At 43.8% G+C, this 17,771-nt stretch overlaps 1 protein-coding gene across 1 annotated transcript in view; it reads right to left on the bottom strand.

Annotated features, from left to right (window-relative positions):
• Positions 1-692: 692 nt before the first annotated feature.
• Positions 693-17,771, bottom strand: part of Tmem150c (transmembrane protein 150C) — a 57,641-nt gene continuing 40,562 nt past the window's right edge. The window contains exons 3-8 of the mRNA XM_033757869.1: positions 17,353-17,406; positions 17,196-17,228; positions 17,038-17,105; positions 10,105-10,232; positions 6,069-6,246; positions 693-3,262 (exon numbers count right to left, since the gene is read on the bottom strand). Of these exons, the coding sequence (XP_033613760.1) occupies positions 3,054-3,262; positions 6,069-6,246; positions 10,105-10,232; positions 17,038-17,105; positions 17,196-17,228; positions 17,353-17,406 (670 nt within the window). The 3' untranslated portion in view covers positions 693-3,053. The remainder of the gene's footprint in view (positions 3,263-6,068; positions 6,247-10,104; positions 10,233-17,037; positions 17,106-17,195; positions 17,229-17,352; positions 17,407-17,771) is intronic.

The following is a 17,771-nucleotide window of genomic DNA, read 5'->3' as shown; positions in this document are numbered from 1 at the left end:
TCTAACCAGTAAGACCACAAATTTCAGGAAATGAAAGTTTTACTTCCCTAAACAAGGGATAAAGAAAACCCAACAAGTGACAGTAAGTGTGCCTGTCAGTTTTCTATTAAATAAAATATTAAACCTTTGAGATAATAACGTTAGTTTAAAATATTTCTCTCTAGCCAGTAGGAAAGATGTCTCTCTTTCAGGAGACTGAGCTAGATAGAGACCCCCAGAAACATGGTTTAGTGTTGTAAACTTCGACCTCAGGGCCAGGCAGGGATGTTTGTCCCAAATGCAGGTTCCCTGGCCTTGGCCTTTGGGATGGATGGTTTCAGCTCCAAGTGTGCTTATGAGCTAGATCTTTATTTATATGAGTGCCACAGTACAAACATCTGTTTGGTCTCCGTCCCCAGTTCCTGGTACAGATCTCTAAAACCCTTAGAGTGTACCTAGGTGATAGAAGTGGCCTCTGAATCCCACCAGAGTATGCTAATGTAGTGACTGAGGAAGGCCCCTAGAGAGCCTCAGGACATGACTGGTCAACGGAAGGAACCAGAACTCAGACCCAACCCGGCAACCTCTGGAAATAGAAATCTGCAAGACAGACCCAGGACACAGGTTGGGAGAACTTCCAGACTGATGAACACTTAGGGGACAAGAATTTGGGGTACCTGAGGGCACAGCTGCCTCCTAGTTCCCTCTTTCTTGCCCTGTATACCTCTTCCATTTGGCTGTTCCTGAGTTGTATCCTTTATAATAAATCAGCAAATGTAAATAAAGACTTTTTTTTTCAGTTCTGCAAGCCATCACTAGCAGATTTGTAGCCAGGTTGGACAGAAGTAACAGCAGCCCATGGGCCCCAAACTTGTTATTGGCATCTGAAGTGAGGGTATCTTGTGTGACATCAACCTCTGGAGTCTGACACAATCCCGGAGTAGTCAGGGAAAGCAGTGTCGTGTGGAGAACACTTGCCAGTGTAACACTCACGTTCGCCTTCAGCATCACTTCCAAGTTTACACATGCATTAGTACCAGAGAACAGTCGGTGTAAGAGACAAGGAAATTGGAATTCTGCATAAAAGAGCTTTATTTAGGGCCAGATCCCAGTGGATAATGTTAGCCATTGCTCGAGTCTGCTAAAATGTGCTATTTGATTTACTCTTAAGAAAGTGTACAAGTGCGTCACCAAAGCGGCTTAATTTGAATAGTGTACAGTAAAATAAAACTTAACATCTTTGTTCTTTGATAAAATCTGTAAAGTATAAAAATGAAAAAAGGAAACCCAAGAGCAATATTCAAAAACTAATAAATGTCACCTTGGACTATGTACAGTAAGATGTCTTTTTATTAGGCAGATGCTCTGTTTGAGTGTTTTCCTCTTTTCCTTACACCTCACAGGTGCTCTCTCTGCCTCCTTCATGGGCACAGCTGTCTGTCCGTTAGCTCATTTGCCTTTCTGTCTTGGATACTTTTCCCCACACTCAGAAATGATCAGTAATTCCCAGCAGACACACACTGAGCACCTCAGATGTGCCAGGCACTGTGCTGGGAAGAAGTGGGGACGAGGTCACATCAACCCCTCAGGAAGATCAGGCTCTGGGATGACTTTAAAAGACAGTGTGTTTTCAGTTTATTCTCCATGCAGTCCCGGGCCCCTGTGAAGTGCATTTGGGAATTTCTCCAAACAGTTCATTCAGAGGGTCTGTCCCTTGGTCCATAGTGACCTGATGGAACAGTGTTCTGGCTCATGATGAACAGCCTGGGGTACCGGGCCCTATGCTGCAGTTCTGAACTCTGGGGATGGGGACTGCCCCTGCTGCAGGGGACCAGATGTCTCATTGTGGCTTTGGGGGAGATAATCTTTTATTTGTAAATTCCAATTTTGAAAAGCCCTAGACCCAAAACTATCAGATTGAAGCGATAGCTACGTGTTAAAGTCTCCTCTGATTTCACTTGGGGTGAGATGCTCTGAAACGTATTGTGTGGTGGGTGCTGGGGGCAGAACCCAGGCCTCACGCCTGCTAGACAAAGGCCAAGTGCACCTGCAGCCCTAAATTCCTATCTTTGTAAGCATCCAGGCGGGAGCTCTTTCTCCATCTCCATAGGTTCTGATTTCTTCATATTTCTCTGTGAATGTTTCTTAGCTTCAAACATCAAACCTGCAGGTGACTTTTTTTTTTTCTTTTTTTCATGTTTTAACCCAGAGTAAGCTCAGTTCTTACCTTTGGTCTCTATCTTTGTCCATGAGATCTAGAGAGACCCATTATAGTTACTATAGTTATTTTTGTTTTTTTTAAAAAAGGTAAACGTGATCTATAAAACAAACTGTACATGACTTGCTGTGGAAGCAAAAACTAAGCCCTCCCCTCAGTGCCCACATCTCGTGCCAGGCCCGCAGACTGTGTCCCTGTGAATGTTCACGTCTGCAGGGCCTTCTCAGGCACAGTGATTCAAGTCTGCATCATGACTGCAGCTTCCCTCACACACACTGTCGCAGGTCCTTTTCCCTGGGGCCACGCAGCCGGCTGCTGATGGTGAAGACAGCGTTCATAGGAAAAGTTCTGTCCGTGCCTTCTTGCGGGCCATATGGGGTCACTGCTCCATCTGGCATCCAGCCATGCAGATGACACTGATTATCCACTCTAGGGCTGTCACAACTTCCTGGTGTGTTTGCTCCAAGCCCTTTGGACCTGAAGGCAACTAGGGAGTTGGCATCATCCCATGTCACATCCCGCCTGCCCACTCCATCAGAGGGAGGTCACCATGAGACAGGAAGAACGTAGGGAGAGTGAGGCATCCTGGGATGGGCAAGGGACAGGTGACCATGCACAAGCTTCTGGCTCTGTCGTGCATATATTTTCAGTGTAACAGCATGTATTTTGACACACAAGGGCTTGTGCTTTTCATTCAAGAAACAACTTGCCCTACAAAGCTCATTTGGCAGATGTGGCCGTGAACGTGTGTGTGTGTGTGTGGAGTGTGTCGAGGCTACGTCACTTCCCGTGAGTGTGCCCTCCTGCCCCTCCCCCGCTGCCACACCCACCTCACCGGCAAGGACAGACTGACAGACTACACCTGGTCGGTCTGATATTCGGAGGCTTCCGACAGGCTTTCGGAGAAGCTCAGGAAGTTCTCCTGGTACTCGGAACACACAATCTCATAGCGGTAGTGGCGGAACTCCACGGCGAAGGTGCCGAAGTATGACAGGAAGGTCATGACCAGGCCCCACTGCACTCGGGCTGCATACATATGGATGTCCTGGGCCATGAGGATGAAGTCTAGGGAGAGGCAGTCAAGGAAGGGACCTTCATGGGCTACAGGCGGTCAGTTGTGCCCTCATTAGCAAAATGGAACCTTCACAGCGCCGGCTGAGCACTTCTGGTCATGGGAATGACACCAGAGGGCAACACCGAGCTCTTTGTGCCAGACCTGCTTCTCAGTGCTTTCAGGAACAATTTACTAATTCCCCCCAGCAAACCTTTCTCTCATTTATAAAAATAACAAAACCCAGGCCAATGGGGCAACTTGCCTATGCTTGCTCACACAGGTAGCTACAGTGGGGTTTGCCCAAGCACTCTGACTCCTGGCCCAGCCTCTGTTCAACCACTGTGCTCCAGCTCCAGCTCCAGCACGGTGCAGCAGCTTGGTTAGCAAAGGATTGCGATTCCAGAGCAACTGGTGGGCCAGAAAATGAAGCCAGCTCCTAAGAAATCACTGCAAATGGCTACAGGTTCATAGTTCTATCTGCAGAAACAATTCTGAGCACATGAAATTGCTAACTGCCTCCATCTAATCTGTACTTGACAGCAGTGCTGCAGTTAGTGTCTGCATGGGCCCCTCTCCTCTTCTCATTTTCTTTTTTTTTGGACCCAGCAGTATTACATTGGATTGTTTTGTTTCTGGTATCACATTAACACTTGAGCCCAAATAACGCTTGAGCCCAAATAGAAATGTGCCATTAAGATAACAAGAAACAGCTGAGTTCTCTTCCTGAGTGTGTATGGAGTGTGTGTGTGAACATGTACACACGATGGTATATATGGAGGAAAAGGAGATGGAAAGGGGGCAGAGTTCATAGCATGTGTTAGGGTTTTTCTTTTTTTTTTTTTGAGACAGGGTCTCAGGGTCCCACTTTGTATTTAGGCTGTCCTTCAACTCACTGTGTAGCCCAGGCTGGCCTTGAACTTGGCAGTGACAGTCCTGCTTTAGCCTCCCAAGTGCTGGGATTACAGACTTGCACCACCATGCCCTACCCATAGTATGTTTCAATGAAAGGCCTGAACACGAAATACATTTAGAATTAGTTCTGCCTGCAGAACTCAAACCTTAAATCTTGGGAGGGTTTTTTTTTTTTGAGTCAGGGTCCCACTGTATAGTCCATACTGGCCTTCAACACATGGCAGTCCTCCTGCCTCAGCCTCCTGAGTACTGAGGTTATAGGCATTCATCACTAGGCCCAGCCATATGGGAAGTTGTTCAGAGAGGTGAAACTACTTGTGTCAAACTTTGCTCTCTTGACCAGATCTGAATTCATTCACTCTGGGACCACAAAATGGTCTGAGTGTTCAGAAACAATGGGGATCAGAACTGTTTGGTATAATTTCAAAACTCTGATTGAAAGTCTGTGTGTAGTCTTCTGGTGGAGGGTTCAAAATATTCCCAAAGCAATGTTGGCTTACTACTTAAGTTGATGGGGAATGAATAAATCTTCCATCTCATCCTGGCAGGTTCAGCTTTTTTGATCATAAAGTATTTTAACAATTGCTAGCAAGAAACAAGTTTTCTGGCATGAATTTTAAGTCCTTAAATGTTCTCTATATAACGTGACTGCAGAGCTTTAGAAAAACAGTAAAACCACTGCGTAGCAGTTAGGGAAGAAGAAATAAAAGACTCCAAATACTCCAATAATGACACATTTTTGAAAACTAAGTGTTTTTGTATTTTAAAGCCACTTTCTCAGGGGAGGGGGGGTTGGGGGTAGCACAGTGGCTGAGGGCCAGAACTGAGCCCGTGTTTAAGTCTTGATCCACCACATCCTGGGTCATCTGTGGGACCATGGGCAAATTATTACATGTCTGTGAGTCATTATCCTTACATGTTAAGTGAGGAGTAAAAAAAAGCTGATACATTGAAAGGGTTTGGGAATAATGCATATCACATGGTAAATGCCCAGTAAACACCGATGCTTGAAGATGTGAGCCTGGTGTGGTGGCTTGCAACTGTAATCCCAGCCCCTGGGAGGCTGAGGTAGGAGGATCCCCAGTTTGAGGCAGGCCTGGGTGACACAGCAAGTTCAAGGTCAGCTGGAACTACATAATGAACCTGGGGGTAATATACCATGCCCAGCCTCTCAGGGGTTTGCCTGGGGTTAAGTGGAGTGAAGTACTCTAACCCTACTGGTTTCTCTGCTGTTACTGGGTTGGTTAATATATTCCAGGGTGAGGCCTGCTGTGCTCTTTACAAGTTTATGAGCAATGAAGGTTTATTTCTTTATCCTTGCCTGGCTCCTCACGGTCTGTTCTCAATTGGTTCAAACTCAGAGAGGAAGAAAGGAAATGAATAGTACTCCCAAATCCCCAATATTTGTTTCAGAAAACTATATGCTGTGATAAAGCAGTTCTTAAATTTGTTTTCCAAAAAAAAGCTTGTTTTACGGGATGATATAAATATCTTTGCCCCTTGAAATTCATTTTAGAAGTAAAAAAAAATTAAATGACATAACAGGACTTAATGAAATCACAAGTGAATTTTTTTAGAGGAAAAAAGTCGCAGTTCTCTTTTGGTTATGTATCCTATGTTTTTTACAAGTTAAAACTTACATTGCTAGTGACACCATTTCTACAGGTGGGAGCAGTCTTGACAAGACAGAATTTGTATTATTTTCAGTTCTCATCTCTCTTTGGTGTACAAGACTGATCTGAGAATTTTTGTTTTTATGCTCGCTCTTTTCCAATTTGTTTAAGATTCAGAGATGATCTGACCATTATCTTAACCCACTGGGAATGGCAACTATCAGCTTCCACACAGACAGCTTGTCTGTGCATTAATCTTCCTGGGGAAGAACCTTTTCAAAGTAAAGGATACAGAGGACGACACAGAGAGTGATCGATGCAGACAGAATCACCCTTGAGATTCCAACTTTCCGTCCTTCATTCTTGATGTTGACTTTGAGTGTCAGGGCGGCCTGGATCCAGCAGGTCAACGTGCCGAATCCGAAGGTCAAGGATGTTCCCACGTTGTGGATTTCTTCATCATTTGCAAGCTGGGGATGATCAGAAAATGACATTTATTTTTTTGTTTGTTTAGTGGTACTGGGGATCGAACTCAGGTCCTTGTGCTTGCAAGGCAGGCACCAGAACCACTGAGCTAACTAAATCCCCAGCCCTAGTTTTTTTTTGACATTTGTAGCCCACTTAAAAAGGAAGATACACAAGTCTATGGGATGTGTGAGGGGCAGAGATCAGCCATGAGATGACAGAACTTGGAAAGATCAGAGTCCTCCAATCTCCCTTGGCTCTTTATGTCTATCCTCAAAGGGTCTGAACTCCCAAAAAGGAAGGGAAATGAGTAGCACCTGGACCTTAAAACAGGTTTAGCAAATCCAGGCAGGCAATGGTGATCTAGCCCTTGAATGTATTTCTCAGAAAAGCTCTTTGGGAAAGAAAAAGAAAAGCAGCCCAGGAGTTGCATAAGAAGGGAAATGTCAAAGTTTCTACAAGCACACATCCTACACTTTGTTTTCCAGCTTAAGAAAATGAGACAGGGATTTGGCCATGTGCTTACTGACAGATGGCCAGTTCTGGGCAAGTCTAGATTCGATTACCCCAAGGGCTGTTCTTACTCCTACAAAATTGGCCTGTGGCCAATTCCTTGTTAATGGGAATTCTTTGGGTTTTGTTTTCTTATAGTAATGACAAAAACTGCCTCCTATGAGCTTCTGCTGCACTTAGAGACCCACTGAAGGATGGCACAGGCAAGACTTTAGAGAGTTTAACCTCAAGAGAGGCTAAATGAGACCCATTTGGGTTATTGCACTTGGGGTAGAGAGAGGAAAAGTTCCCAATCATTACTCACTTACTTTTAAAAATATATGCACTTAAAACTTCTTTGGTAATTACATATATATGTTAATCACGCAGGAAAATAAAACCTATTGTTAAAAAGATACCTTTTAAACCAAGGTAAAAATACTGATTTTTAAAAAATTACCATTGCCTGCAGATGTTTTGTTGTTTGGCATTGTTTTGCATAATTGTGTGTCAAACCAATATTATTGTTGCTTGGTAGTTTTTCCCCCCACTGTTTTTGGTTTTCTGTGTTGTCTCTACCCTTAACCTCCACTTTTTGGGATAAAAACCACTTTTCACCCCCTCATAATTTGAAAGACATGTTTTCAAAATGTGTTTAAAATAATGATTCCTCAAATTAAAATTCACTTCTAGAAAATTGATTTTCCATGCTATGTGCAGCTTATTTTATTCATTACTTTTATTAGCTAACTTTAAAAATAGGTGACACAGTTCCATGGCTCAGACTTTACACAGTTATGAAAAAGAGAGTAGGCTGAAAGGTCCGTCTCCGAGCGCACACCCCTAGTTCCTCCACAGGCGGGTGATGTACCTGGTTTTGGTTCATTCCCTGTGTTCTACACATGCAGAGTTGCATTCAAAGTCTGTGTATCTGTGCTGTTCAACCCAGTCTCTGGGATTCTCCTAAGACTTTAGTTTTTTATGGTTTCAATAGGAAGGACTGGTGTGAGGGGCTTGGTCCTTGGTGCAACAGTGTTCAGAGGTGGTACCTGGAGACGTGGCTGCATTATGAGGACTTTAGCTCATACTGTGATGTATTACAGGGAGGTGACAGAAATGGGGGATGGGGATTACATGTGGTTCCTCCCCTCCCCGTCCCTGTCCCTCTCTTTCCGGAGCAGCTTTCCTCCAGCACACTCTACTGCTGTGGAGCCAGTTGGCCATGAACTGAAACTGTGAGCGAAGACAACCCTTTCCTCCTTTGTTTGTTCCATGTGTTATGTCACAGCAACAGAAAGCTGACTGACACATTAGTACAGAAGCGGATGTGCATCTAACGCTCCTCACAGCCCCAGCGGAGAGAAGTGGAAGGGCTGGGCACATCCCAGCAGGTGGGGAGGGGGCGGCCCACCTGGGAGGCAATAAAGGTGACCTGTGCCCAAGCACCCTGCATCTTAACAGGATAAGCTCTCACCATCCTAGACAATATGTCTGAAGAATGCAGCTTTTTGGGGTCCACCTGGATACAGAATGGGATTTGGAACCATTAGTGGGAACTCAAGAAAAAAATCTCTTATTTAGTTACTACTGTGTGCCCAAGGGAAGGCTTGGGGACTCAGTGATCCTGGTTTAATGAATGAGCAGGGCAAAGGGTTAGGACAAGAGGAGGTTGTAGAAAACTCATTACCATATTTTCAGTAAAAACTACTAAAAACATTGTTCACTAGAATACTGAAGGTTGTGTGTGTGTGTGTGCTACTGGGGGTTGAACCTGGGGTCTTCACACTGAGCTACACCCCCAGCCCTTTTTTATTTTCATTTTGAGACAAGATCTTACTAAGTCACTAAATAGCCCAAGGCTGGATTGAATTTGTGATCTGCCTCAGCCTTTCAGAGTTCTGGGATTACAGATGTGCAAAACCCACCTGGCTTAAGGCTACAGGTCTTTTGGAGACCATTTGGAGTTCAGTGAAGATGGCGAGCAGGGTTAGGATCAGTGTTTGCTTACAAGGAGAAAGCTATTAGAAGTATACATGCTGTGATTAAAAATAGAGTGAGCGTGTAAATTCTTAAAAATGTGTTACAGTAAAACACATTGCCATTAACCCCCTCTCCAAACAGTCCCCCCTCACTTGAAACAGACCTGTCCCATCGTTCTTGCCACTTTCTTTTTGTTTGTTTGATGTTTTTGGTACCAGGGATCAAACTCGGGCCCTTGTGCTTACAAGGCAGGCAGCGGAACCACCGAGCCAGCGCCTCTGCCCTCTTGCCACTTTCTGCAGCAGCGCTGGAGGTCTTCTTTCATGAGTGTCTAATTGTGCTATCACAGATGCCTCCATGTCCCGAATCAATGCAAAATGTTTCCCTTTCCTGGCCGTTTTGACTTTGGGGAAAAGCTAGAAGTTGGGTGGAGCCAGATCCAGTGAATAAGGTGGATGAGGACAGACTGTCATGTTTTGCAAGGCTTCCTTTCCATTGGATGACATGTGGCAGCAGCATTAAACATAGTTTTGATCACACCTTCACAAGAAGGGCAGGGGATTTAGCTCAGCGGTTCGGTGGCCTGGCTCCCAAGCACAAGGACCTGAGTTCGATCCCCAGTACCACAAAAAACAAACAAACAAAAAAAACACTCACAAGAAGACTTCCAGAACTGCTTCAAAAAGTGGCAGGAACGATGGGATAAGCGTATTCAAGAGAGGAGAGGGGGTTATTTTGAGGGGATAAATAGCAAAATTTTTTGTTGTAATACATCTTTAAGCATTCACTGCATATTCCAGACACACCTTATATCTGATATGGGCTGGAGGATCATAAAGGAAGTCACCAGGACAAGAGAAGGGCAGTGATACCAGCAGGAGATATTATCCTTGCAGGTTGTGGCCCTGACATTCTAAATTCCCAGGAAGAAGACTCAGGGTTAAGAAGTTCTTTATACGAGTCATAGGTGTTCCAGACTTTCAGACTTGACTTCCTGGTGGCTTGCTAATCGGAAATGCAAGATCCTCAATTGAGGATGTTTGGTGTTTAATTATAATAGGTAGCGACCCTATTCCTTTTCTAGAAAGGTATGTTAGGGCACACTTGTTATGAAGAAAAGTGTAACCCACTATGAGACCCTCTGGAGCGAACGCTGGCTATTGCAGCAGCTCCTTTTGCAGGTCAGGTGTGCAGTCAGCCACACTCACAGAGGACGAGAACAGCCTCAGAGTGGACCCTGTGGAAACTAAGACCCAAAGTCCCTCACTGGTTCTCAGGTTCATACGGAAGTAGACAGGCCACCTGGTGAGTAAACCTCAGTGGCTGCAGTAACCCTATGAGGGACGCTCTCGCCGGTGTGAAAGGGAGGTGGAAAAGGCCGAGTGAAGTACCTGAAAATTACCGAGTAAGGTCATTCCAAAGGAAGCCAGACACAGCGCCACTAATCCGCTAATATTCAGCCACGGGTTTAAAACCTTTGGTTTCAGCTGTATGAAGCGCAGAACAGCTACCACCAGGGCTAGGAACAAAGCAAAAATCTTAAAATTATAAAAGTTAAGCCAGACACCCAGACTGTGAGGCAGAAGGCCACGGCATGCAAAATTAAACCTCCGGCTGCAGTGCGTCTGACATCTCTGAAATGCCGGTGTTTCTCAGAGACTTTCCACGTGGAGCTCAGATTACTTAGGTGTCGGGGAAGCACAGAGCAGAGCAGCTTGGCGGCAGCAGTGCTGTGTGGGCCTGGGTGACACCAAGGTGCAGGCCAGTGGGGGACAGGCCAGTTGCGGAGACACTGCAGGGCGTAGCATGTTACACACGCGCAGGGGACAGAGGTGAGCACAGTCCAGAGTCTACTGAGTCACCCTTTAGCTCAGGACAGGGCAGAAAGGTACGGTAAAGGACAGGGTCACATCTGGACAGACCTGGTCCGAGACCATGCCCGGGGATGCGAAGGAAGAGAAGGAAACCAGAGAATCCCTTTAGGACCGGTCTGCTCACTCCCCTCATCCTCCCAGCGGTGTTCTGTGTCAAAGGCCAATTGGAATTAGAGCAGTTGGAGTTGTCACAGTTATGAAATCGGTGTTTTAACAGCACATTTGGCGGTGGAGGTAGTAAGTACTTAAAATAAGATAGCAAGAATTTCTTTCAAATGATAATTAACTACTCATTTTACTTTTTTTAAATTTATATTTCTGCACTCAAGATTGAAGCCAGGGGGCCTTTGTGCTGAGCTACATCCCCAGCCCTTTTTATTCTGAGGTAAGTTTTCACTAAATCACTAATTTGCCTATGCTGGGCTTGAACTTGTGATCCTCCTGCCTCAGCTTTCTAGAGTGCTGAGATTACAGGCCTGTGCCACCATATCCAGCCCTAATGATGTGTTCTATCTTTTGAAGCAAATTGGTATCTGAGAACGTGGACAGAGATGGGGAAGTTACTTAGATTTCAAACCTGACTTCTAATAGTAACCGTCCACACTCAAGGCACTAATCTTAAGAATCATCTTTTATTAATAGCTTAGTGAAGAAATATTTTCATATTTATACAAAAAGCCAGGAGCCAGTTAACAAATGATGAAAGACCATTTGCAATCAATATAAATTGTATCTACATATAAGGAAATGCAGGCACTACTTCCTAAGATGATTTACTTTGACATTAAGGTTCAGCAGGAAGACAATTAGAAATTCAAGAATTACCCTGTTTACATAGCAATTAAGTTGATAATTATTCTATTTTTAACTTGGTAGTTATCTACTAATGGTTTTACCTTGATTACAGGTCTTTATTCATAGACATTAATTAAAAAAAAACTTATCCATAAATTTGCATTTTCCAAGTGTGCTGAATTTCATAGCTGCAAGCTATGAATTAAGCACAATGAGGTGACATCAAGTTCCAAGTACCAGTGATCAGCAAATGATATAAAAATTGATTCATACTTGAATTTTGGAACCAAAATACTGTTAAACATGATTTTGGAAACCTCAAGTTCTTCAGCCTTGATACAGTTTTTAGCCTGTTTCAGTCACTGCCCACTATTGCTTAGAAAATGAGTCAGTTATACTTGAGTTGACAACAGTTTCTCAAATAGTTGGCTTGAGGGACCTAGTCAGGATTTATTGGAGGTCTATCAATGACTGTGACTGTCCTAGCAGATGCACAGGGGCTTATTAAATTTTAGGATGCACCAGGCGTGGTGGTACACGCTTGTAATCCCAGCACTTGGGAGGCCGAGGCAGGAGGATTGTTTCGAGTTTGAGGCCAGCCTGAGCTACATAGTGAGTTCAAGACCAGCCTGAACTACAAGCGAAACCCTGTCTCAAAAAAAAAAAATGTTTTTAAAAGATGGGCATAGGAGGGAAGTGGGGAGAAGTAATCAACATCCAACACTAACACTAAGTCGTCACCTGATGAAGGGGCCAAGAGATGAGGACCGGAGAGAGCTGGACTTGCTAGTTGACTTTGTGTGGCTCTTAGGGGATGGTGACAAAACACCAGAGTGGCCTTTTCATTTCTCTTACAAATGACTAGTGAAGAGTATTATCTTGGGAACTCTGCTGGCCATTTATATATATTTTTTTTGAGATAGGGTCTTACTGTGTAGCTCAGTCTGGCTTCAAACTTGCAGTGATCCTCCTGCCTGTCTCCTGAATGCTGGAATCACAGATGTGAGCCTGCACATGTGGCTGGCCATTCAACTGTTAGATGGGATCATGCTGAAATTTTGGCCTACGCCCTAACGCCTGTCCCTGATACAGCTCCTCACATGGACCACTCAGCCAAATGGTCTGCTGTTTTATGCACAAGACAAAGGAGTCACTGGTCACTTTCTGTGCTATTCATTTCTTATTGTCAACATGGGACATGTATCATGTCTTGGTCCAGCAGCTCCAATCCTCAATTTTTAATATGGGTGATACAGTTTAGACCTAGCATGTCCTCTGAAAGCCTTATGTGTGTGGAAAGTGTGCTAGTATGCTCATCAGTGGGTGAATCCAATGATGAATCTATAGCTAAATGTGCTGTTAGGAGGTAGGACTTGGTCCGAAGAGGTGGGTCACTGGGGTGTGACCTGGAAGGGTGCATCTCTCCTTGGCTTCTCTCTTCTGTCTGTTTCCTGGCTGCCATGATAAGAGCAGTTTTCCTCGACCCAGGCCATTCAACTACACTGTTTCTGCTTTGGGGTCCACTGACCATGGACTGAAACTTCTGAAACCATGAGCCCAAATAAACCTCTCTTCCTTTAAGTTGTGGGTTCTGGCTACTGTATTTCAATGATGAAGAAAGTGACTAAGACAACGGGTGATGAGTCACTTTTATCATGAACAGGTGATGAAATTACACAGGAAACAAGAACCTATCTGCAGACCATAATTCAATCCTGCACTCCTAACTTTCAGAATTATATTCCAAATACCACACTTTGTCAATTTTATCTATTAACTATTATTACTATTACTATTATAATTATTAATTAGCTCATACGAGGCAGTATTGCCTTTCATAATAAATTCTAGTTAACAAAATAGTGGAACTGAAGAAGATTCAGGCCCTACAATAGTTTTATTGACTCTTAGTTTTTTTTTTTGAGACAGGTTTTCACTATGTAGTTGAGACTGACCTGGAACTCACTAAGTAGCCCAGGCTGGTCTCGAACTCACAGAAATCCTCCTGTCTCAGCCTCCCAAGTGCTGGGATTAAAGGCGTGCACCACCATGTCCAGCTATTGACTCTTAGGTTTGAATGGAGGCAGATTTAGGCTATATGTTACAAAGCCCATATTCAGCTAAGCAATGATTGATTTATACCATCCTGAAAGACTTCTGGGCAATGGGGAAATTTTAAAGGTATCTTTATATGTGCTGACTGGCTTTTATCAAGTTCACTTTCTGATCAATGGATATACTTTGTAGTTACATTAAAAATTTTAGATTTTACCAACAGCTGGCTTTAGAAAAGGCTTTTAAAAACCTACCCTTCTGCTATTTTTGGAATGTGTTATAGTCCTTTGCTATACAAGGGTCCCCTATTCAATTTTCCTTTTTTTAAAAAAAGAGAACAAGGAGAAAAATTTCTGATTTTCTAGATTAAAACATTGTTTTCAGATGGACTGGGTTTTTAAAGTTCAAGATTCAGACTAACAACCCTTCACTGCAAACCTAAACTGGTTCCTGGCCAGATTCTTTTTTGTTTTGTTTTGTTTAGTTTTACTGTTCATGCATCAATAATTTCTATTTGACTGCAGTACAACACGACAGTCAATATATTTTGGCTGATGGAGGGAGAGCAGCTACTAGGTGACTGAAATCATTCCACTATTAGCTTTATTCTCACAGCCTCCCCAGGGCAGGAAATAATATTTCTTTCAAGGAATTTGTCTTAGGTCCTTTTATCTTCCCCCCAGTGGAAAGGAAAAGCATGGATTCAGGACCAAGAGCAGGATGAATTTTGTAAAGAAAATAATTGAGCCTTCAATCTTTGACTAGCCTGTCAAAAAGATAAAAGATCTTTGCTAACTAATTTTAATAAATACTACTGACTCATTTTTAGGTTATAAATTTAAATACCTACAGCTGTCCAACAGCAGTGACTTATAGGCAGCCTCGGCTGTTTCTTAAAGCCAGATATGTAGCCTAAAGTAATAGTCTGAGGTCTAACAGAGATAGGCCTTGGGTGGAGGAAAACATCCGCCGTGGGGAACAAGAATCTTTAGTAATGGATTCTTTTGCACTCCTCAGGTTGATAAATAAATAATTGCTGGTCTGTTCCTAGTGAGCACTAATCTTAATCAGCTTTGTGTCTACCAGATGGCACTTGAAATGATGAAAGATAATAAAGACTAAACGCTGGGTGTCGCAATACCTTCCAGCAAGAGCTGGTAAAAGCTTAATTGCTTCTCGGTGGAGCAGGAAGAACTGGAGAATAAGATGATGACAAATGTCATATGGAAGAGGGAACTTGCTTTCATTTCTTTGTATTGGAAATGCTTTTATAATTAGTTAATCATAAGCTTTATAGCTAGATAAACATGAGCTGTGCAAACTGATGTTCTTTAGATTATGCACTAAAGACTACTGGGAAAAATTTGTCTACAGAACACAAAGGAAAGAATACGTAGCTTCCAGCATGTTCACTGGTTTCTTTAAAGCTTGTGAGCTTTTGTAGAAAGGCAGGCTCTTTCCGAGGTGATTAAGAGAGGTGGTTTACCCAGCACTTAACCTTGCTCCTGGAACACAAATGGTGCTATTAATTGCTGTCCCTGTGAGATGCTGAGCCGAGCAGGGGCCAACCTGCGGGCCTCCGGGCTGTGACTGCAGGGGTTCTGCAAAAGGCCCTGACCCTGCAGTTCCAAGTTCACTGGTGGGGCGTTGTGCTCTGTGAAATGCAAACATTCTCACGCAGCCACATATGTCCTGGTATGAAAAGGTTGTGGATTTTTTCAGAAGATCTGTGCCAAGACTAGAAGAACCCCCCCGAAAAAGGCAAATATAAACCTTCTGGCAACATGGAGGCTGAAGGTGGCGGGAGCAAACTTGGTTGACCGGGACCAACGCTAGTCCCATGTATGTAGTCACTGCTGTGAGTCCTTCCCAATCTTGCAAGTATCTGCGACATGAAAACCCCAGCTCTTGAGGGCAGGAAGAGAAGAGGTGCAAAGAGTAAGCAAGCTCAGCCCCAGGGTAATCAACCTTCCTGTTATTTTCACCCAGACAACTCCTGCTTAGGGAGTGGGACTGTGCCTTGGGAAGACAGGTGGGAAAGGTGCTGACAAATACACTAAACTCCAAGGAAAAACCACCTTCACCTCAGAGATGCTCCCCAGTGATCCCCTGTGAATGTTCTCCACGGTTCTCACTTCTTGCACTTCCTGAACCAGCTAATATCCTGCTTGTGTGGCACAGATGACCGAGAATCTACCTTGATTTTATAGCAAGTTCTGTAGGTCTTCCCTTAGAGGGATGTGACTGCTCGCCGTCAATCTGATTGCCAGTTCGACTGAAGAAGTGACTATGAGATGAATTAGGTATGCTTCTGAGTGTGTTTAGGAGGGTGGTTCCAGAGATGATTGATGTGTAGGCCAGCAAATTGAAGAGTAAAGACCTCCCTCATCATGGTTGGCACCAACCAATGGGCCTCCAGCATGGATGGAAGGAATGGAAAGAGGAAGGCAGCCTGTGTTTGAAAAGCTCTGCTCTGCTTGTGCAGGCTTGGTTTTTGCTACACCCCTCACCTGTAGACATCAGACTCCAACTTCAGCCTTCAATGTAGACTCCCACCAGGGATCCTGCAGGAAGTTTCCAGGCCTTGGCCTGAGCTGTGTTCTTATCCCTTTTGCTCTGCAGTTTCCACCTTCTTGAACTGAGCTGGATCCTCTGACTCTCCCGTGTGTATATTGCAAATGTGAGCTAACCCAGCCCTGATCCTGTAAGCCTATCTGGTCCTTTTTAAAAATGATTCTGTTCCTCTGGAGAACCCTAACCAGTACAAGTGGGTAGGAATTGTTTTTTGGGGGAAGGGAGCTTACATGAAATGAAACAATAGGCCACCCATTTGACAGACAGGTACCACAAAGGTTGATGCTCCCTACTCACACCATTATTGTTATTTCTTGCTTGGAGTGGAAGCCTCACCATCCAAAGGAACCATTTGCAGAAAACCACTGTGGGAAGCTTGAGCTGTCACTGTCCCCTCCCAGTAGCGTGCCAACAGTGACAGCTGGCTGACCCTTTGAAAACCATGGGGAAAACCTGGTCATAAGAAAATGATATACAAAGGACCGAGGACATGGTCCCCACCATCTCTGGGGGACCAACGGCATCACACAAGGACTTGAGAGCAAGGGGGCCCTGAAGAAAAAGCAGAGAACTGGGCCAGATATGAATACCAAAGGCTTGTTTTTTCCTAGACCTGATGTAACATTAACCTTTAGGTTTAAAGATGGTAATGACACCTACTAATATCTATCACAGAGCCTATGTATGTTTTTCATTTTTGCCAGTGAAGGACTAACTCAGGCATTCTTTTCAAAGCAAGTGCATCACCACATTACATTCTCATGCAAGACTTTATGGCACGTGAAATAGTTCATGCAGCAAAAGAAATAAAGTTCAGAGTATGCTGAAATGATAAGAAATGGGAGAAGGGGAAAGCAAGTGAACAGCAAAGGATTTAAGAGAAAAATAAAACAAAAAGCTGGCTTCCGCAAATTGGCATGATATGACACCAGCATATCTGCTAGATCTCCCATTGTTTTCAGATAGATCTGGGAGAATTTAAAACACAAAAGAAAGTGCATGGAGCATTCTCAATGTGCATCTTACCTAGGAATGCTGCCATGTTCATGACCTGACTGAACACACAGCTGGCAGGAGGATCATCACCTGCAATGCTTAAAAAGTGAAATGTTTCATAATTACTACATGAGAACCAAGTAGGTTTTCCTAAGGCCTAACAGAGCAGGCAAGGGTTATCAGGTTACCTTATATAAGGCGCACGCTTCACACCAGGTTTCCTGGATAATAAAAAGCACAGGGGTGCACATTAAAGTGTAGTCACGTGTGCAGTTTAACCTCTCTAGCGACGTTTTTGCCAAATCTATACGTGTGAACAACGAATTCCCCAGAGATCAACTTTACCTTTCAGCTGAATTTAATGGTAAAATTTTGTCATCTTCCACAGCTATGAAGTATCTATCAAGAAACAACAATAACTTTATAAGCCAAAGCAATTTAAAAACAAAGCAAACAATAATGCATAAGATCCTAATAAGATTACTGACATTTAGAAATGGGAAGAAAGGAGCCAAAGGTGTAGGGAAGGTGGGACGGGTAGGGGAAGAGTAAAAAGGGAAAAGAAAAAAATGTGAGAGAATGAAAAGATGAAAATAAAGTGTTTGTAGATGGGGAGGGGATGAGGGGGTGAAGGGAGGGCAGAGGTAAGGGGAAAAAATGAGAATCAAGACTTGTCATGTAGAGGTACAAGATCCCAACAATGAATGTAACTGTACTGTATCCCTAAAATGTACCAATAAACTCAATTAAAGCTGGAAAAAAAA

The sequence above is a fragment of the Fukomys damarensis genome, unplaced genomic scaffold (genome assembly GCF_012274545.1).
Source record: "Fukomys damarensis isolate Sample0158 unplaced genomic scaffold, DMR_v1.0_HiC HiC_scaffold_32, whole genome shotgun sequence".
Classification (NCBI taxonomy): domain Eukaryota; kingdom Metazoa; phylum Chordata; class Mammalia; order Rodentia; family Bathyergidae; genus Fukomys; species Fukomys damarensis.
The sequence above is the reverse complement of the archived record's forward strand: the minus strand, read 5'-3'. Positions and strand labels throughout refer to the sequence as shown.